The 21,547-nt window shown below is 35.7% G+C and overlaps 1 protein-coding gene across 12 annotated transcripts in view; it reads left to right on the forward strand.

Annotated features, from left to right (window-relative positions):
• TASP1 (taspase 1) overlaps window positions 1-21,547 on the forward strand; it is a 244,064-nt gene that overhangs the window by 138,677 nt on the left and 83,840 nt on the right. For all 12 annotated transcript variants that reach the window (XR_011530954.1, XR_011530953.1, XM_070588800.1 and 9 more), the window contains one exon: window positions 8,185-8,295. Coding sequence is in view for 10 of the 12 variants with exons in the window: in XM_070588800.1 (XP_070444901.1) it covers window positions 8,185-8,295 (111 nt within the window). In the remaining 2 variants the exon portion in view is untranslated. The remainder of the gene's footprint in view (window positions 1-8,184; window positions 8,296-21,547) is intronic.

Raw genomic sequence — 21,547 nt, forward strand, 5'->3', positions numbered from 1 at the left:
TTCTTTGTCAGTCTGGCTAGAGGTTTGCCAAATTTTTCCTCTCAAAGAACTAGCTGTTTCATTGATCCTTTCTACTGCCTTTTTTGTTTAAATAGCATTTATTTCTGCTCTGATTTTTATTATTTCTATCCTTCTGCTGACTTTGGGCTTTGTTTGTTTTTCTTTTTCTAATTCCGTTAGGTATAGTTTGAGATTGCTTATTTGGGAATTTTCTTGTTTGTTGAGGTGAGTCTGTACTGCGATGAATTTCCCTCTTAATATGGCTTTTGCTGCATCCCATATGAGTTTGTATGGTATGTTTTCATTTTCACTTGTCTCCGGATATTTTTTGATCTATCCTTTAATTTCTTCAATGATCCATTGCTTGTTCAATAGCATGTTGTTTTGTCTCCACATCTTTGTCCCTTTCTTAGCTTTTTCCCTGTAATTAATTTCTAGCTTTATAACATTGTGATTGGAAAAGATGCTTGTTTTTATTTCAATCTTCTTAAGTTTATTGAGGCTTGCCTTGTTTCCCATCATGTAGTCTATCCTTGAGAATGTTCTGTGCACACTTGAGAAGAATGTGTAATCTGCTGTTTTGGGATCGAGTGTTCTATATATATCTATTAAGTCCACCTGGTCTAGCTTTTCATCTAATTCCACTGTTTCCTTCTTGATTTTCTCTCTGGATAATCTATCCATTGATGTGAGTGGAGTGTTGAGATCCCTTACTATTATTGTGTTATTATTAATATCTTCTTTTAGGTTTGTTAATAGTTGCTTTATGAACTTTGGTGCTCCTGTGTTGGGTGCATAGATATTTGTAAGTGTTATTTCTTCTTGATGGAATGTCCCTTTGATCATTATATACTGTCCCTCTTTGTCTGTCTTTACTTGTCTTGAAGTCTACTTTGTCTGATATAAATATTGTGACTCCTGCTTTCTTTTGTTTGCCATTAGCTTGGAGTATCATCTTCCGTCCCTTCACTCTGAGCCTGTGTTTGTGAGTGGAGCTGAGATTTGTTTCCTGGAGGCAACATAATGTTGGGTCTTGTTCTTTAATCCATCTTGCCACTCTGTGTCTTTTTATTGGAGAATTCAATCCATTTACGTTTAAAGTGATTATTGATATATGAGGGCTTAATGCTGCCATTTTATCACTCGTTTTCTGGTTCTCCTGCATTTCCTTTGTTTCTCGTCCTGTGTATTTTGGTCTACCAGTCAAGTTATGTAGTTTTTTATGTTGTGTTTCTTTGTTTTCTCCTTATTTATTATTTGTGTTTCTGTTCTGCTTTTTTGTTTAGTGGTTACCATGAGGTTTGCACTCAAAATCTCGTGGATAAGATAGTTAATTTTTTGATGGCCTCTTATTTCCTTAGACTAAACCCATTCAGTGTCTTTCCTCTTCCCCTCCTAAGTTGTTTTTCCGCACATCTTATTCCATCTTGTATTCTGAGCTTCTGGTTAAAATGACAAGATTATCTTTGTTTTTGGTGTTTTCCTTCCCTTTGTCTTCAATGCTATACTTGAGTATTTGCTATCCTGTTCTGATTCTGTCTACCTATTTATCTCCTTACTCCATGCTTTGTAACCCCTTTCTCCTTTTTTTTTTCTTCAGGTATGAGTGCCTTCTTGAGGATTTCTTGTAGGGGGTCTCATGGCTACGAACTACCTTAGCTTATGTTTGTCTGGGAAAGTTTTTGTTTCTCCATCATATCTGAAGGATATTTTTACTGGATAGAGTATTCTTGGCTGAAAGTTTTTGTCCTTCAATGATTTGAATATGTCATTCCAGTCTCTCCTAGCCTGTAAGGTTTCTGCAGAGAAATCCACTGAAAGTCTGATGGGGCTTCCTTTGTAGGTTATTTTCTTCTTCCTTGCTGCCCTTAGTATTCTTTCTTTGTCATTTACTTTTGCCAGTTTTACTACTATATGCCTTGCAATAGGTCTTTTTACATTGACGTATTTAGGAGATCTGGTATCGTCTTCCACATGGATTTCCATCTTCTTGCCTGCATTTGGAAGTTCTCTGCTATTATTTCTTTGAACAAGCTTTGTGCTCCATTCTTCTCTTCTCCTTCTTACATACCTATAATTCTTATGTTGCATTTCCTAATTGAATCGGCTATTTCTTGGAGACTTTCTTTGTTTCTTTTTAGTCTTTGTTCTCTCTCCTCTATCTGGGACATTTCAACATGTCTATCTTTGATTATGCTGATACGCTACTCTATGATGTCTGCTCAAGCATTCAGGGAATCCATATTTTGTTTTATTTCTTGCATTGTGTCTTTCATCTCTAATATTTCTCATTGATACTTCTTTATAGTTTCAGTCTCTTTTGTGAAGTAGCTCCTGAACTCATTGAATTGTTTCTCTACATTCTCTTTTAATTTGTTGAGTTTTTTGATGATAGCTACTTTGAATTCTTTGTCATTTAGATTACATATTTCTGTGTCCTCAGGACTGATTTATGGGTACTTGTGATTTTCTCTCTGGTTTGGAGATCTAATATAATGTTTAATATTGCTAGATGGAGCGTCTCTGTTTTTTCACATCCTGGTGGTGTTATGTTGCAGTTACTGCCTGTTGCCACTGGGTGGGGGTTAAGAGCCTTGTATGCTGTGACCCCTGCATTCTGCCGTGATCCCTGGTGCTGGAGTCTGTGCTGAGTGGGAAGGAGGAGGGGCGCTTTCTCCTCTATGCTCTTGGGGTTTTCTCCCTCTGCTCTTACCATCTGCTCTCCTGGGGTGTTGGCTTGATGAGGTCACCCCCCCCCCCGCCCATGAAAGCTTCCCCCCAGTAGAGGGCTTCCCTCTAGGCTGCAAGGGCCCTGGGGAATCCTTGATGTTCCCACCACCAAGTGTCCCCTCCCCCATTCCTTCCCGTGGTCCTAGATTGCAGTCTTTAGGAGAGGGAGTGAAGTTTTCTCTTACCCTGTTCCACTGCCCTCCCTCGTATGCCTGTGTGGGTCTCTCTGACATTTTTTTGTGTTGTGTTTGGATGTCCTCTGTTGGAGTGTGAATGTCCTTTTCATTGTATGTTGGAGGGGAGAGATTAGCGGGACAACTTACTCTGCCATGATGCTGATGTCACTTCTATCGATCCTCCTTTTCTATTATGGTTAGTTTTTAATATTTTTCTTTTTACCTTCGGCCCAGAGCTTCACTATGGTATACATAAGGACAGTTGTTTTTATTCATCTTCTTTGGAACTTGTTATGTATCTTTGGTTTAAAGATTTCCTTATAACTTAAATTCTGGAAACTCTTATTCATTGTCTTCTCAAATATTAGTGCCCTGTCTCCCATTCTTTCTCTTCTCTCTTCCAAAATGCCTGTTAATAAGTTACATACTCTCATTTTACACTCCAGGTTTCTTAATCCTTATTTTCCTTCTCTTTATTGTTCTAGGCTGCTTTTTAGTTGTTTTCTCTGGATATATGTTCTAGTTCTTTCTCTTGTCTTGAGTTTTAAACATTTTTTTCATTTGAAGAGTTTTATTTGGTTCCTTGAAAAATCTGCATACCTCACCCCAGCCACTGCTTGCATACTGCCCTGTTTTTAAAAATTATGATCTCTCTTCATTTTTCATCTGTGTACTACAGATTATTCTATTACAGGGCTAGTCAAATACTGAGCTGTGGGCCACATCTGGCCCATGACTTCTGTTTGTATAGCTAATGAGCTAAGAATTATTTTTTAAATTTTTAAAGGATTGTTGCAAAAATAAAAGAAGAAGAATATCTGACAGAGTCAAATATAGCCTGCAAAACCAAAAATATTTACTTTATCTTTTTTTACTGAAAACGTTCATCAAACTCTGTTCTATTATCACTTCTTGGTTTGATAATCGTGTTTTTTGTGCCTACTCATTCCATTTTAAAAGTGTGTGTGTGTGTGTGTGTATGGTTTGTAATTTTTTATTGTGAATTTATCTTCATTGTGGGTTGTGAAAGGTTAAGGATCCCCATAAGAGAAGAAGTGTAATATACTTCTGAAGTCTTTGGGTGTGGGGCATACTGGAGTCTCAGCAACAGGAAGCACACTGGGAAAGAGTGAGCTGAGACTGAGCTAAGGGTTGGGATCAACAGGAGATGAGCTGGTCATAGAGACTGGCTCTCAGCAGGCTGTGAGAATATCTAGATTTGCTGCTGACTCCACGGTTCTCATCTGAATCCCTAAGGTTGGTCTATAGGATACACAGTCAGAGCACTGGCATCTGGGCTGGTCACAGTGACAGTTGACTGTGTACTCAGTAGGCAGGGAGAGGTCCACAGCACTTTTGGGGAGATCTGACAATATACAGCACCATGCCTGCCAACTACTCTGTCCTCTGGGCCTAGCACTAAGTAGGTGCTCAGTAGCAATCTGGTGAGTCAATGAATGGGGGAAGAAATGAATATTAAGTCCACATTTAGGGGACTGTTAAGTACCAGCACTTATCTGCTGCCAACCTTTGCCCTAGAGTACTAACCAGATAGGAAGAATCTGGAGAGATACTTCTGGTAGTTGTTTTATAGATTCTATTGGGATTTTCTACGTAAACAATGATATCATCTGCAATTAGAGGTAGTTTTGTTTCTTTTTTTCTGATCTTTCTGCATTTTATTTCTTTTTCTTGCCTTATTGTAATGGCTTGAACTGCCAGTATATTATTGAATAGAAGTAATAAAAGCAGACATCATTGTCATGTTCCTGATCTTAGGGAGAAACAATTCAGTTTTTCACCATTAAGTATGATGTTAACTGTAGTATTTTTGCAGATACTCTTTATTTCTAGAAATTGATAGTTGAATTTAGAGGCTTGATCAGATGCAGGTGTAATTTTTTTTGGTGTGGAGCAAGACTACAAAGGTGTAATTTTATCAAGAGAGACAGAATATCTGGTTGAATCTTTTTGTGATATTAGCAGCCATTGATGATTTGCCTGTATCAATTATTACGTTATAGGTTACAAATTGTTATATTCTAGTTCTATTAATTTCTTCTTCATTTTATTAGCTGGGATACTTCAATGGAGAAAATTTTCTTTCACAAACTATTTGGTTACCTTCTGTACAATTTCTATAGGAAGGACGGAGAAATGCTTAGTTGTTTTCTTTAATTTATCAGTTTTCACAGTAGTGAAATGGTTCTATAGCATCTTCAAAAGGTGACAGATGCTTTTTAAAACATAAGTTATGAATTCACTTATGTGTTTCAATCCATTCAGTTGTCATTCTTATTGATGGTAAATAAATGTGTACTTTTTAAAGTTCTTTTGAAACTTATTTATCACTTTTCCTCAAGGGATGTTGTTAGGTCGTCATTCTGTATACAGTCATGTTTTCTGCTAAGATCTGAGAATATAAATACACTCTTCCTTTCATGAGTAAGGACAAATGGAGGATGTAATGAAAGACTTATTTCTAATATCTGCGAATAAAAAATGGAACTGTTTGCCTTTGAATCACACTTCAGCTATATGGCAGTATATTCTAAGAAACTTTGGAATTTTGTGGGTAAAACCACTGAAGTCAAACTTTCTTTTGATTGGAACCTGCAAAGTCTTTGGTGTCGAGGCTTTTATGTTAGAGGTGATATATGGCAGAATGATATATGTCAGAATAGAAGTCATAATTTTAAAAGTTCCTTGTAAAAATCAATCATTGGAAAACTCTGTATATTCTTGTATAACAACAGAAGAAAAAGTCTCTGACACATATTGTGTATTTTTTATGTAATGTTAACTTCATGTGGTTTAGCTGTTTGACTTGAGGCATGTGTACATAACCTTCTGAACACTCATTTAGCTTATAATATGCCAATTTCCTAACAATTATTATTGTTCTAAAGTATAACATTTCACTATTCGACATCAAATATGTACACAAAGGGAATTAAAATTTATGGAGTTTCATGAACTTAGCAGTGTCTTTACATAATAAATGTCAAAATTGGTTTCTTTTCTGTTAGCTTTATTGTTGTTTTTTTCTGATCATAAAAATAATGTTGCAAAAATTTAACAAAATAGTGATCACTGTAATCCTGCCCATGAAGTTACATATTAAATTATATGTCTAGATCTTCCTCTAAGTGTAGATACTCACAAAGAGATATTTAGATCTTGGAGAATGTTTACATTTATACTTTACCAAAAAAATAAAGGGAAGTTATTTCTGGCAGAACATCAGGTGATTTAAAAAAAAGTTTGAAACTCTTTGAATGGATTGTATTTTTGGCAAAGAGTGTATATTTTTTTGTATGTGTATACATAATATACACAGATGTGAATATGCGTGTGTGCATGTATATATAGAGGGTGGGCAGAGGAAGGGCAGGAAAGAGGAGAGGGAAGGCAAGGTCTACATATGAAGAGAAAATTTCTGAAATGAAAGGCACCAACATCATTTAACAATTACAGATAATATTTTTTAGGGAGATTTGTTGTTAGTACCTAATGTCTGTCGTAATACATACTAGCCAAACAGAGAACTGTGTATCATATCAGTTTGTGTTGGGTTAGGTTTCATGAATTTAAGAATTTTTAGGCATTATTTAAAAGAGGTTGTTTCATTTGATAATCTTAGCCCACATTTTTGGCACTCTTTTTGATTACTAAGAACTTTCCCTCTCCGTTTACCAGTATAGTGTGTGTGTGAGCATGCACATATCTGTGTGCAGATTAATGACATGAAAAAAATGTTTCTTTGTCCCTGGTCCTGTTAGGGAATCTGAGTGGATCCTGTAGATGCTCTTTCTTTTGCCATGATTTTTTTTTTTTTTGAAAGATTAGCCCTAAGCTAACATCTGCTGCCAATCCTCCTCTTTTTGCTGAGGAAGAGTGGCCCTGAGCTAACATCTGTGCCCATCTTCCTCCACTTTATATTTGAGATGCCTGCCACAGCATGGCTTGCAGAGTGGTGCCATGTCCGCACCCAGGATCGGAACCAGCAAACCCTGGGCCACTGAAGCAGAACATGGGAACTTAACCGCTGTGCCACTGGGCCAGCCCCTGCCGTGATTTTTTTGACTGTAGAGCTGAGTGATACTTCTCCTTTAGTCTCAGTAGATGCTTAGATTATTTGATACCCTTTACCTGTTATGTGAAATAACAGAGGACTTCATTTTCTAATAAACTAGCAATACCTTTGGCAAGAATCTCTTTTTGTTTAAGAGACAGGAAGCAGAATTTCAATTGGAGGAGGAATCATTTTTAATGGAAAAATGTTTTTATATAAAAGATACCTTGTAAAGGTCTTCTGTTCTCATTTGGGTAAGAGGACACTGACATTTTAATTAATTAAAATGGTTTTATATATAAAAAGCATTTCAACTGGCGTTTAGTATTTTAAAAGTAGACTTAACCCCTCTAATGTTTGTCAAAGTAGCTTTTTTATATTTTGTATTTCTAAGAAAAAATCAGGCTCTTCCTTCAGAAATCTTTTATTTGAACTTAGCTTATAAATGAAATTTCTTTCACTTCTACTTTTGCAGGCAGTTTCTACTTTTAACAGGTAGAAACTGTAGTGGAATTCTAGGCAGTGCCTCCCACTGTCACTGTGCCTACCCTTTCTTAGTGTGTCTGATGTTCCAAGTTCACCTCAGGGGGTTGAAAATGCACTCTTTCTTCAGAGCTACAGAGAATTTTGACTCCTGAAAGCTATGTAAATTACTGTAAGAGGTGAGAAAGGTGCTATTTTATCAAGTCCACTTTACAGCTGTTGATGTATGGTAGGCATTGCAATGAAAAGTATGTAGGGGAGATTCAGGTTGCCCTTGGCTGCCTATATTTCTCCTATGCTCTCAGGTGTGTGGGGTGCCAGAGGGAAAATGGGGGACTAAGGCCAACTGAATATGAACAAATAGTTATAAAACAGAATTTTTTGTAGTTACCTAACAATGGAAATGAGACAGAACTCTAGGAGGTTCCTAGGTAGAGAATCTAAATTACTGTATTTTGTAAATAATTCCTGTGAAAAAGGGGTTTTATTTTATTTTTCTGTTTCCTTTTGAGATAAGACAGTCACGTTTCTTTAGTTTCTGCCAAATCTTACTACTAAAATTACTAGATTGCTCATAGAAATCATTTCATCCATCACTGAATTATTCTCCAGCACACCTACTTCTTAAGTGGTGTGTAAGGGTATTTTAATGCTAGTAAGACAAGAAGGATGTTTAGTACTGCTTTTCCTAATCCGTTCTTGGTTTCCTTGGATTTCTAGGATGTGGAGAGCATCTTGTGCGCACTATATTGGCTAGAGAATGTTCACATGCTTTACAAGCTGAAGATGCTCACCAAGCTCTGTTGGAGACTATGCAAAACAAGTTTATCAGTAAGTATAACATAAAGAAAATTATTTCCTTCTAAATATAGATCATTTCAGTGAACTGTAAGCTCCATGAGTCAGGTACCACATTTGTATCACTACACCTGGGTTCCAGGGTCTAGGATGGACTTAGACTCTCAATTAATATTGGTCATGAAAAGAAATTCCATCAAAATACCTACAACAGCATGAAATTTGCCATATAACTAATCTAATGCCCAAGCTGTGAGACATTGTCTAGGACTAGAGTGACATGCAGTAGAATAAAATTGTACTAAAACAAAATTCAAGGGACTACCTCCTTTGAAAGTTTTTTGTAATACAGTTTGACTCTTTTTTTTAAAGTCAGTGTTGTATTCACGAATCCAGTGCTGCTATATACACTTGTATGGGGTTGAGTTGATATCCTACCTGGGCTCCATTTGCCAAGCCATGTAACCTGATGTGAGGCTGCATCTGTTTGGAGGAAAGGATGCCTTTTCTAATCTGTAGAAAGGTTTTGTATAGTCTGATAGTGGTCCTATACATGACTATTACTTTGGGTTAAAACTATTTGCCTTAGTCTGGTTTTCCCATCATTTAACATTGAGCTTATTGCTATGGAAAAGATTTGTGAAGTTGTATGAGAAATATAAAGCATAGGTAAAAATAAGTTAGGTTAATAAGCCATGAACACACAAATTAGAGAAAGAGTATCACAGGATTAATCTGGGGGCATAACTCCAGTTAGAGAATTATACTGGATATAATGAGGTGCTAATTATGTGGTGAGGACGACACAGACAAAAATGTAGGAAGAAATCACCACTAAAAGGACTCATGGACGACAGGCTCTTAGAACTGGCCCCGGAAGGCTCTGGGATAAGTGGGGAAAGGAGGAGAAGAAAGAGCATGAACACAGACATGACAGTGGAATTAGGCATGGCAAGGGCTAGACACATGCATGACTCTTACCTGGAGGGAAGTATTCCTGATGTGCATTGGGGCTCGATTGGCCAAGTGAGGCCAGGTCACAGAAGGTCTTAGAATCTCAGTGTAAGAGTTCATATTTGATCTGATAGAAAGGAAAGAACCCTTACATGTTCTTAAATTGACAGATAAATTAATGTTTTGGGGGAAAGTTTATAGAGTAGATCTAGGCTTGTCCAAGACCATCTCTATAGAAGAGAGACATTAGGGGCTGGGAATGGTCCAGGCCATGGAAAGGAAATGGTGATTTTGAGGGAGGCATCAGTGGAGAAAATGGAAATATTGGTAGATTTTGAGACTAGGAGGCTGTAGCCCTCTGGATCCAATCAAGAAATAGAAACCATACATTAGGTTAATCAGGGGTGGTTTAATATAGGGAATTGTTAACTACAATGGAAAAGTAACTTTAAGATATGAGGAAACTCTATGTGGTACTCTAGAGCTAAGAGAGAGTATCCAAGGAAGGACATACTTGGAAGGGGCTCAGACCCTGAGGACCATATAGCCTGGGAGAGTCCTTTCACAAAGGAATGGAGCACTCCAAAGAAGTAGGGGTGTACAGAGTAGTTATATACCATCAAAGAGCATGTATCATATATGGTTGGAATGTCCCTTTACCGTAGTCATGAGATTGCTTTGCCAGCACAGCAGTTCGGTGAACACAGCAGGTCTGTAGTCGCAAGGTGGGTGGTCATAAGGTGAGTGTAGCAGATCAGCAATCAATCCTTAGTTTAGGGAGAGATGCTTATCCTTAAGGAAATGCTGATGTGGGGGGAGTTACATCCTTTTCTTTAAGGGCATTGTTCTTTGGGACATAGTAAATACTTAAAGCAGATATACAATGCATGCTCAATGACCATGTCAGCCCCTTTTGGAAAAACAAGTTCAGTCAAATTGGTTTTACACCAAATGGCTTCCTCATATACTCCAGTATATCCTATTACTTGTCATTTATTTATCATCTAGAAAAACAATATCCTGGGCATTAGGACAGCTGGGTTCTGCTCTCAACTCTGTGTCTGACTCACTGGATGTAGCAAGTTACTTAAGCTGTTGTACTTAACTAGCAAACAAACAGACAAAATGAGAATGTTAGACAAGAGACAGTTCTAAGTTTCTTCACTATGCTAAGTTCTATGAATCTGTACTGAACTCAACCTGTAAATTTGAAGTTCTTTTTAATCAGGTGATGTGGAAATGGGATTAGAAAATGAAAAATTTCAGGAACCACAGATGATATTTACAAAGTAGTTAGAATGAAAGAAACTGGACTAAGACTAATTGGCCGGGACTAAGAGCGAGGAAGTTGGGGTCTTTCCTCTGTTAGTGCACTGGTGGTAAACTTAGTTGTCTGTTTTAGGACCAGTCTCCTTGTTCTCAGTTTCCTCCTGTGTAAAATGAGGGGGCAGATCTGGATGATCCCTGAAGTCCCTTCTAGCTCCAGAATTCTATTTGATCTTGGTTTAGTTCACAGGCTAATCTGAACTATTTGTGTGAAAGTACAGTTATAAATCAAATTAATTTTTAATTGAAACTATAAATTAGAACTGTAAATGGTGGATCTCAGGTTCCTATTTGAAATGATTTGGTTGAAATCCTTTCTGGTGGTGACTGAGGTAAGCTATCAACCACTTCTTTGGTTTTGTGGAAAGACATCACCATATTTTTCCTTTCTTGCTTCCTTTGTTTTTTCTTTAGAAAAAGATTTCCGTACATAATATATCTAGAGATTCTCATTGCAGTGTATACATCAAAAAATTTTATATAATCATCAAAACAAATATCCCCTTTCCGTTTACTACAAGTCCCATTTCTCTTTCCAGAAAGAACCATTGCTGACAATTTGATTGGTGTCTTTATAGTCTCATTCCATCTATGTCTTTATCACTCACCATTTTAAACAATTATATAGAAGAAGATTTCTAATATATTGTTTTGCAACATACTTTTCACTTAATGTATCTTGGTTCTCCTAATACGTCAGTCTATATAGATTTATAGCTGGTATTCCATGGTTCCATAATTTATTCATTCCCCTACTGAGAGAGATTCAAGTTGTCTTTAATTTTTGTCTATATTATTTTACCATACGTGAATGCATATTTCTCTACACTCTGATTGAGTCTTTTGTATGATGCCATTTTTTCTCCTTTTGTAGCATATCAATTATACGTCTTTTAAAAAAAAATTTTGGTGGTTGCCATAGAGTTTGAAATATATGTTAACAACTAATCTAAGTACACTTTCAAATAATACTATACCACTTCACGGGTAGTTCAAGTACCTTATAGTAAAAAATATTCCTAATTCCTCCCTCTCATCCCTTATGTCATTGCATGCATATGTAAGCATATATATGTATATATACACACACACAAAATTAAATATATGTTGCTGTTATTATTTTGAAAAAATTATCTGTTAGATCTGTTAAGAATAAGAAAAATAAAAGCTTATTTGCCTTCACTTATTCCCCCTCTAATGATCTTCCTTTCTTTATGTAGATCCACGTTTCTGGCTTGTATCAATTTCTTTCTTTAAAAGAATTTCTTTTAACATTTCTTGCAAGTCAGATCTACTGGCAACAAATTCGTTCAATATTTGTTTATCTGACAAAGTCTTTATTTCTCCTTCACTTTTGGAAGATAATTTTGCAGGCTATGGCATTCAAGTTTGGTGGTTTTTTCTCTTGACATTTTAAATATTTTATTTTACTCTCTTCTTGGTTCCATGATTTCTGAGGAGAAGTCAGATGTAATTCTTATCTTTGCTTCTCTATGGGTAAGGTGTTTTTTCCCTCTGGCTTCTTTCAAGATTTTTTTTTTTTTATTTTTTATTTTCTACACTTTGAGTGTGATTTGCCTGGCTCTAGTTTTTTGGGCATTTATCTTGCCTAGTGTTCTCTGAGCTCCCTGGATCTGTGGTTTCATTTCGGACATTAATTTGGAGAAACTCTCAGTCTTTATTGCTTCAAATATTTCTTCTGTTCCTTTCCCTCTTCTTTTGGTATTCCCATTATGTTTATGTTACACCTTTTGTAGTTGTCCCTCAGTTCTTAAATATTCTGTTCAGGTTTTTTTGGTTTTTTTCCAGTCATTTTCTCGTTCCTCTTTCAGAAGGTTTTAGAAGTTTCTATTAAGATATCCTCAAGCTCAGAGATTCTTTTCTCAGGCATGTTCAGTCAACTAATCAGCCCATCAAAAGAATTCTTCATTTCCTTTACAATGTTTTTGATCTCTAGCATTTCTTTTTCATTCTTTCTTAGAATTTCCATCTCTCTGCTTACATTATCCATCTGTTCTTGATGTTGTCTACTTTTTCCGTTAAAGCCCTAAGGGTATTAAACATAGTTGTTTTAAATTCCCTGTCTGACAATTCCAACATTTCTGTCATATCTGAATCTGGTTTTTGATGCTTATTCTGTCTCTTCAAACTGGGTTTTTTGCTTCTTAGTATGCCTTGTAAGTTTTTCTTGATAGCTGGATATGATGTACTGGGTAAAAGGAACTGTGGTAAATAGGCCTTAGTAATGTGGTGGTGAGGTGTTGGGGAGGGGAAGCATTATATAGTCCTATGATTGGGTCTCAGTTTTTTAGTGAGCCTGTGCCTCTGGACTATGAACTTCTCAAGTGCCTCTGTGTTTCATGGCCATTCCTTTCCCTCATGTGGAAGGTTAGAGCTGGCTAGAATTGACTATTTCCCAAAGAGGTTAAGCTCTGGTGAAACCCCAGCAGTTTAGGCTCTAGTAAAATAGTTTCTCCTGAGGGCAGACCTGTTAACAAGAACAGAATGCTCTGTCGTATTTAGAAATGATTCCTTTTCCTCTCCCCCTACTGGAAGCATGGGGGAGTTTTTCTCCAGTCTTTACTGTGAGAACTTGGTAGAGCTCCAGGAGGTAAAACTCACAAAAGTCCACTGAGATTCCAGCAGCTCTTCAGTTACAGGTCTAGTTTTCCTCCCCAGCACTATTTCCTGCGAAGGTTTCTGCTCATGGGTTAATGCTCTGGTAAGTTGTGATTCTCTGTATCTAACTCTCTCTCTCTCCAACTTTTGGGGCAGTTGTTTACCTTGTGACCTTATTTCTCTGATGGATCTAGGAAGAATTGTTGAGTTTTCTGTTTGTTCAGCTTTTTACTTGTTGTTAGGATGAAGTGGTGACTTCCAAGTTCCCTATATGGTACACTGGAAACTGGAAGTTCCCTCCACATTCCTTTTCAATGGTTATTTACCAAGTTTTTAAAAATATCTAAAACCATGGATGTAAAAAAATGCTTTCCAGTTTTAATTTGGCTTTTCATAATAAGTGAGGTTGAGGAACTTTTCACATATAACTTGACCTTTTGTATTAATCTGTGAATTATCCGCTCATAGCTTTGACACTTTTTCTGTTGTACTGTTTAGGTGATTTTCTTTTAATTGGCATTTAACTTTTTTTAATGATGAAAGTACCTTAAGTGAAAGATTCTAAAATGCCACAGCAGTAACCATCTGTGTGGAATTTTAAAATAACCCTAACTGCCTTTTTTTGAGTAGTGGCATGTTTGATATCTGTGACCTTCTGCAGTAATAAGGGATTTTTAAAAAATGAATTTTACTATTATGATTAAATAATTTGTTTTTATGTATTTCTTCTAAGGTAGTCAGTAACTTATTAAAATAAATTTTTTTTGGCAATTTGAAGCAAACTCTGAAATTATCTTAAATGTAGAATTCTTTAAAAAGCTATTTTTGATAAATGAGACTTTAATGTGATAGAATGAATAGAGAAAATTGAAAGGCATTATGAAGATTGAAATGTTTTTGTTTCCACTTGCATTACCATTATGCCAAGAACCAGAGCTTTGGTTTGACTTAATATAGGAAGCATAAAATGTAGGAAGGCAACAATTCTTGCCTTTTTTAAAAAACCACTGTTCATGTAACATACAAAACCCATAAAAATGGGTACTGTAAAAATAGTGCCTTAATAATACTTTATGCTAACCATCTGATTATAGACTGAATGCTTAGTTAAGTAGGGAAAAGAAATAAACAGGTTTCCTTTTTAGTTGTGCTTTTTAAATGATTACACACACATATAAAACCTCTTACAGTGATTCAGATGTGACTTTTCCTATTCATGGTTATTTTTGAATGAACTTGGTTTCATGAGTTTTTCTTTTTTCATACAAACTGTGGCTGCACGTGTGGTATGTGAACTTCAGGGTGGCATTATAGCTTCCTGCCCAGTTCTCAACAAGTAATGTCACAGTACATTTTTTAGTTGGTTCTGCTCTCTACTAAATATAATGGTTGATAAAATGTTATCTGTAAAAGTCAAATTTCCCTTTTCTTGTCTTTGAATTTCTAAGTTAAGTTGGTATTATCAGTTGTTGAAAGATTCTGTGTGGTCTGTAGTATTATGAGTTAAAAAAAAGTGTTTTTTGCTTTATGTTCTTTTATTTTATTCCTTACAGGAATGTTCTTATACTGTTATTGCCATCAGAGGTTTACTGTCAGATGCAGAATGCCATCAACAATTGAGGTTGAAGGGAGTCCCCTCTTGTGATTTTCTGCCAAATGGAGAGGTTATATTCAATAAATATTTTCTTTTAATGACCAAATTCTTAGCTAAAACTATGATAATCCATGAGCATTAGCTTTTGTAGGAAGAACAGAAGTACATCGTCATTATGCGTTTTAACCTCTTACCTGAGATTGTCAATTATGTTTCACGAATTTCTTTATAATTTAGAAAACTTTAAAAATATACTGTTCTCTTCACCAGTGCATTTTTGGATTTTTATAAGACTTTTCTTCATATTTCTTATGTACACTTCTCTTTTTCAAATACTAACATCTTTTTCCTTTGAAGCTATCTTATGAGGGACTCATGAGAGAGTGTATTAGTTTCGTCTATTAAAAAATAAAAGGTGTTTTTCCATTCTTATTAATGCTGTGATATTTAGCCTTTGGTACTAACATGTCCAAATTGGGAAATAAGGAGAACAAAAAATTAGGCATCCCCCAAAGCATTATTCATCATTAATTCTTGAGTCCTGGGCTTTTATACTTTCAAAATTTTTAACATATTTTTAATTAACAAATATTCTTTGAAAACCATGTATGTACTTTGCTGGCTACTGTGAGAGATGCAGAGATAGCAAAAAAGCCTTGCTAACAAGGAACTTGCATTCTAGGAGAAGAAAAAAGGCAAATGCACAATAAGTAAAATGTAAGATGCAATAAGTTCCATACTAAAGTTCAGGAAATGTGGGGCTTCCATTTTTGGCAATTTTTGTGAAATGGAGATCCTGGAACCTGTTGACTGCAAGTAATCTAACAATGCTGGACAAAATGCTAATAGGAAAAATCACACTTCCAAATGAAGTGTGACAGGAGCTTGACAGAAGCTCCCAGGGGCTTGACAGAAGTAAATGAAAATCCTTCCTGAAGGAATACTCTTTCAACTCGGATCTCAAAGAAGTCCTCAAATATGAATCCCAAATGAAACCTTAAAATAAGTAAAACACACAGAAAGGAGAATAAAACACACACATGAGAGACAGTATGTATGTCCACAGAAACTTTAACCAGATTACCAAAGACTTTAGATGTTAGAATCACTAGGTATAAAATATGAAATAAATATGTTTTAGACATTGATTTTTTAAAAATATTGGTATCATTATTTTGGAAAAATATTTGTCATTATCATGAAAAGTGGAACATGTATGTACCCCACAACCCATAAATTCCAGTCCTAGGTATATACATGTATACCAGATGACATACACAAGAACATTTACAGCATTGATTTTGTTAACAGCAAAAAATGGGAACAACTCTAATGTCCATCAATAGGAGAAGACTATGTTGCAGTGAATGTGTTACAGCTGCACACATCAATATGGATGACCTTTAAAATCATAATGCTGTGATAAATCATAATACTATGTTAAAAAATGCAGTTCGCAAAGGACTGCAGTCAGTATGCCACCATTAATATAATTTTGCAAAACCAAACACGGTTTAATTATACATACACATATGGTAAGATTATAAAAGAGAGCAAGAAGTAATTCAGGGGAGTAGTTTCCTTTGAGAAGGAGGAACTTGGGATTCTCAACAGTGTTGGTAGTGTTAGATTTTTCTGGTTGTTGAGTGGATTAACGGGTGTTTATTCTATTAGTATACTTGATAAATTATGTTACTTATATCCTTTTTATGTTTTATGAAAAACTTCATGATTAAACTCTTAATATGATAAAGTAGGAAAGGCAGAAGAGTTCAAAAGAAGCAGAAGAAGATGTGTCATGTATGGTAGACCAAGGAAAGTATCATGAAAGAGGTGCCTTCACGAGGGAAAATCTTGGATTCATTTTGTGAACAGCAAGTGATCTGATTTAACAAGTGGACGGAGTATATTAAGAATGGTGTAATACAAGTGAAAAAACAAGACAGAACAAAGATTGGACTTACCATAGTGGAGAGCCACATAAGTCTTTGGCAGTAGAGTATTAGCTATGATGTGGGATAGATTGGAGGAGAGAGACCCTGTAGGCAAAGCTACTAATTTGAGGGCCATGGCAATTAGAGAAGAAGAATTAGATAAAACAGAAAGGAGAGTCAGATACCAGAGACTCTCAAAGAGAGAATCTTTGGGGCTCGACAGCTGATTGAGTGTGACAGATGTGGTGAAAGAGGCATCAAAATAACTAGAGTTTTGATTCTGACGGACTTGGAATTGCATGCCAGTGAGAGATTTATAGAAAGTCATGTACGGAACATTGGACATGTAGAGACAATGGGATTGATTTTGACCATTTTGGCATTTAGAGGTATATGTAAGGAAGACAGTCAGTTGGATATATGGGGCTGGAGCTTGAGAGGGAAGTTGAGACTTTGGGCTTGTCTTCATAACTTGTGATGTCTTCCACAGAATGGGTGATCCAACAAAGGAGGCCAGATCTGCTTGTATGTCATCTCCTCAAAGAGGTCTTTCCTAGCTACCCTATCTAAAATGCTTTCTGGGGGCTGGCCCGGTGGCGCAGCGGTTAATGCACATGTTCCGCTTCTCGGCGGCCTGGGGTTCGCCGGCTCAGATCCTGGGTGCGGACATGGCACCGCTTGGCATGCCATGCTGTGGTAGGCGTCCCACATATAAAGTAGAGGAAGATGGGCATGGATGTTAGCTCAGGGCCAGGCTTCCTCAGCAAAAAGAGGAGGACTGGCGGTAGTTAGCTCAGGGCTAATCTTCCTTGAAAAATAAATAAATAAATAAAATGCTTTTTCCTCTTCCTACCGTCCTACTTTTGTTTATATTTCTTCTCAGCACTTCTTGGTTTATTCTATACATATTTGTTTATTATTGTTTATCTTTCTTCAACAGAGCATAAATTCTGTAAAAGCAGAGATTTTAACTGTTATTTTTCCCCCATCGTTATATCTCCAGCAGCTAGAACAGTGTCTAACAAATAGAATATTTATGGAATGAAATGAATGAGAATAGAGCTGAAAGTGAAAACCTTGGAGGATGTCTGTCTTTGGGTGGGTGGAAAGAGTATCCTGTGAAGGAGACAGAAAAGAGAGAGAATGGATGCAACCGAAGAGGACACTGATCTGGAAACCTGAGGCAGAAGGAATCTTTTTGACATAACCAAGGGGCGTTCCATGTGTTTAGAGATGTAAATGAATATCAGGAAAAAGCTTTTGGGTTTAGGCACTAAGAGGATGTAAATCAACTTTCAAGCTTGTACAGTGGCAGAGTAAGACAAGAAGAACTCCACTGAGCAGCTAAGAAAGAAAGAGGACCAGAAATGAGTCTTTGAGCTAAGGTCTTTGGTGACAAGCCAGAGGGCTTAGAGTTCGATAGATGACTGGCATCCATGACTTTGCATTTAAACTATGTACTAATACACAAGCTTATTGAAGACTAGTACTTGGCTTTTTATCTTTTTTCTTATTTAACTGGAGTACATCTCATAGAGAATAACAGAGTTCCAAAATAAATCATACTTTTCTTTCCACACAATATAAGATACATATGTATAATCCCAGAATATTCTTAAGTGTATAGAAGTTTTCCAAATCAGAGTAAATTTAAGTGAGTGAGTAGAGTGGGGCAAAAGGATAAAAGAAAACAAGTGGCTACAAGAATGACAGTCATTTTAGAAATGAATGTAGTTTTCTAAGGGCCTTCAAGAATGTTCTTAAGAACGTTTTTTGCTGATAGCAAAATTGAATGCTTTTTGTTTGTCTCTTTCAGGGGAGTTGTGGTGAGCTCTGAAACACCTCTTAAAGTGGCCTCTTTTTTTTTAAATAAAGGCTTAAGAAGTAATCATATATCTTATTTAAAACAAGATGCTGAAAGCTTGTGCAGGAAGGCTAGGAGATTCGAGAATAAAAAGAGTGATTAGTTAGATAATACTCAGTGGAATTGTTGAAAGTATTACAAATTTGAGACATTATTATTATTATTATTATTTGGCTAAATGATAGGTTAAAAATCATATTTATTGCCACAGGCAATCATCATTTGAAAATAAATAGTTCATCTGCTTGTTAAATTGAGTAACACCTAAATTTGATTTTTCAGTGCATGTTGAGTATAAGAAACAGAGTCATCACAATTTACAGAAAAGTCGGGAGTTATCTTCTGTGACATGGCTGATGCATCGTTCCTAAAGGAGAATCTTGGGAGAAAACTGGATCAGCCTGTTCTGGGCAGCCTCAATAATTTTTTTCTCTTCCTCCACTCTTACAAATAAGAAAAAAGGAAAACTTGTTATTGTGGTAAATTACTAACAGAATTGATTAGCAGCAGACTAACAAGATGGATTTATCAGAATAAGTGGAAATGGGTAGCCAGAAGCAGAAGTGTGACTTTATAGGGTTTTGTGCGTTCACAGCTCAAGTTAGTTTTCTCCTTGTGGCCTAGGTTTCCTATTCACACAGGAGCTCTAGCCTTCTCCTAGAGCCTGGAAATCCCATGTATTTTGGACACTTGGAGTTTTTTAAATAGCAGAGGTTGATTGTGTCAACAGCAGATATCTTCTTATTCACTCAGGCCTTTTGGGAAACAAAGAAAAGACCCTTTAAATTAGCTACCAAATTTTGATAACTGGAAATAATTTGGTAATATCATTTGCTTGGAAACCAAATAACAAGCACAATACTAAAAAAAGGGGGAAAAAGCCATAAAAACAACTCTGTAAACAGTATCATGTTACTTTAAAAAGAACCGTAGTTTGGGCTGGTGTGTTTGATTTCAAAGGTGGCCAGATTTAGGGACCGTGCACTTGATTCTAAAGTTTGGTGCCATCACAGAATTGGGAGCTGCTGTGCTATTTACAATAGGTACTTTATTTTGAATTTATGTTAAAAGATGTTTATGAAGTATTAGGATGTAATTAAAACCACATAAGGAATTCATTTCGTCCCATACAGAATAGAAAGAAACAAAGAAAGAAAAATAAAGGTCTTTCTTTCCGTATTAGCAAATTTTTTTTTTTCTCCTGAGGGTACTGATTAGGTGATCAAAAAGCTTTTTTGTCTATTTCTTTAGTGTGTGAGCATGTGGAGGAAACCACTAATATTAGTTACAGTAAACTCAGAGCACATAATTATAATGTTCCAGAAGGAAAGGAAAATTAAATCATATGAAGCTGAAGGCTGAGTTGTACAGTATATTGACTGATGAGTTTGAATAGGGCTTAAGTTACACTTGGTGGATGTGGGTAAATAAATCAATCCATAATTGTTATAATGCTCATAATAGATTTTAGAATTGTTTATGGTTATAAAGTGGCTTCCCTTCATTGTAATTTTTTTAAAGGCATCAGATATTTGAGAGTAACCATGATTTTTGAGCTTGTGAAAACCACATATTCATGAGGAAGGAACAGAATTATGTAAAGAAAGTTATTCTTAAGTTTTTATGAATGTGGTAAAGCTCAGTCCATTCATTAGCATTAATCGTGGGCAGCTTCTGCTGAGTGCTTCTCACATTGTCCATCTTAAGCTTAATGACACTGATGATTTCCTATTTTTACTTCACTTCTGGGTTAATTTTTGGTTTCAAATTGGGTAAGCTCAGAGTATCTTCTTTGTTTTAAGTAGCAGATTTATATTTATTTAAAACACTTAAATCAAGTAGCAGGCTTCACTATTTGAATTTGTGATTAGGACTTCCATAATTGTATTTATTGGGTAAATTTTGAACGTGTTTGCTCTAAGTCTGTGTGTGTGTGTGTGTGTGCATGTGCATGTGTTTTAGAGGGTTTTTTTTTTAAGGTCAAAAATAATCCTGCCTGTCTGCCTTTCCTTTCTTTTCCTCCTCTAAAATATAATGTTCTGAAGAGCTTGTTGTGTTTTGTACTGTTTAAATACAAAGGTGCAAAACAAGTGGCTATTTTATAAATACAGAAACCTGTATTTAGAGAATCTAACCGAAATACCACTTGACTGACAACCAATAAAAATGATATAGGTGAAAACTCCCTTTGGTTGAGTGATTCTGAAGCAACAGCACTTTAAACAAAAACATTTGATTTTTTAAAAAATATGTTTTGAGTTGGAGAAATTTTAATAATTGAAATGATAATATTTATTATTTCTAAATATTTCTAATTAATTAAATATTACTAATTAATAGTCTTAATTGGAATTATTATTCATAGTCTTAGACATGATAATATTATTGTGGTTAGGTAAGAGAATGTCCTTGTTCTTAGGAGGTATCTTCTGCAATATTTGGGATGAGAGTTATAATATTTGAAACTTACATTTAAATGGCTCAGAAAAATAGTATTTGTGTGTGTAATGCTTTTGTACTATAAGCTGAGGGTGACTTAGTAGGGTAGTTGACTTTCTTTGTAGGAAAGCTTATGATAAAAGTAGCAAATCTTTGGAACTTTAGTTAATTTATAACAAAACCTTACCATTTAACAAAGCTGAGGGAACAGAACTGGTTTGTAGATCCTGAGAAATTAATTAAAATTATAGCATAGTTCACTAAACAAATGAAAACTTATTTTTAAGGAGAAATGTACAGAAAATAAATGTGTTCAGCTCTTGGATATGCATTTATTTGGCAGGAGAATTACATTTTAATAGGGAAGCACATAAATATAAATATATGACTTGTAGATTAATTCTGTATTTTTGGATTTATGAAACGCCCTCAGTATTTTCACTTCTCAGCTTATGTATCCAATCTAAAATCCATCATATTGTCACATTTGAAAATATTCTTCAGGCAGGCAATAAAGAATATTAACTGTCAGGAGTCACACTTCATCACCTCTAC

The sequence above is a fragment of the Equus przewalskii genome, chromosome 21, assembly GCF_037783145.1.
Source record: "Equus przewalskii isolate Varuska chromosome 21, EquPr2, whole genome shotgun sequence".
Lineage (NCBI taxonomy): Eukaryota > Metazoa > Chordata > Mammalia > Perissodactyla > Equidae > Equus > Equus przewalskii.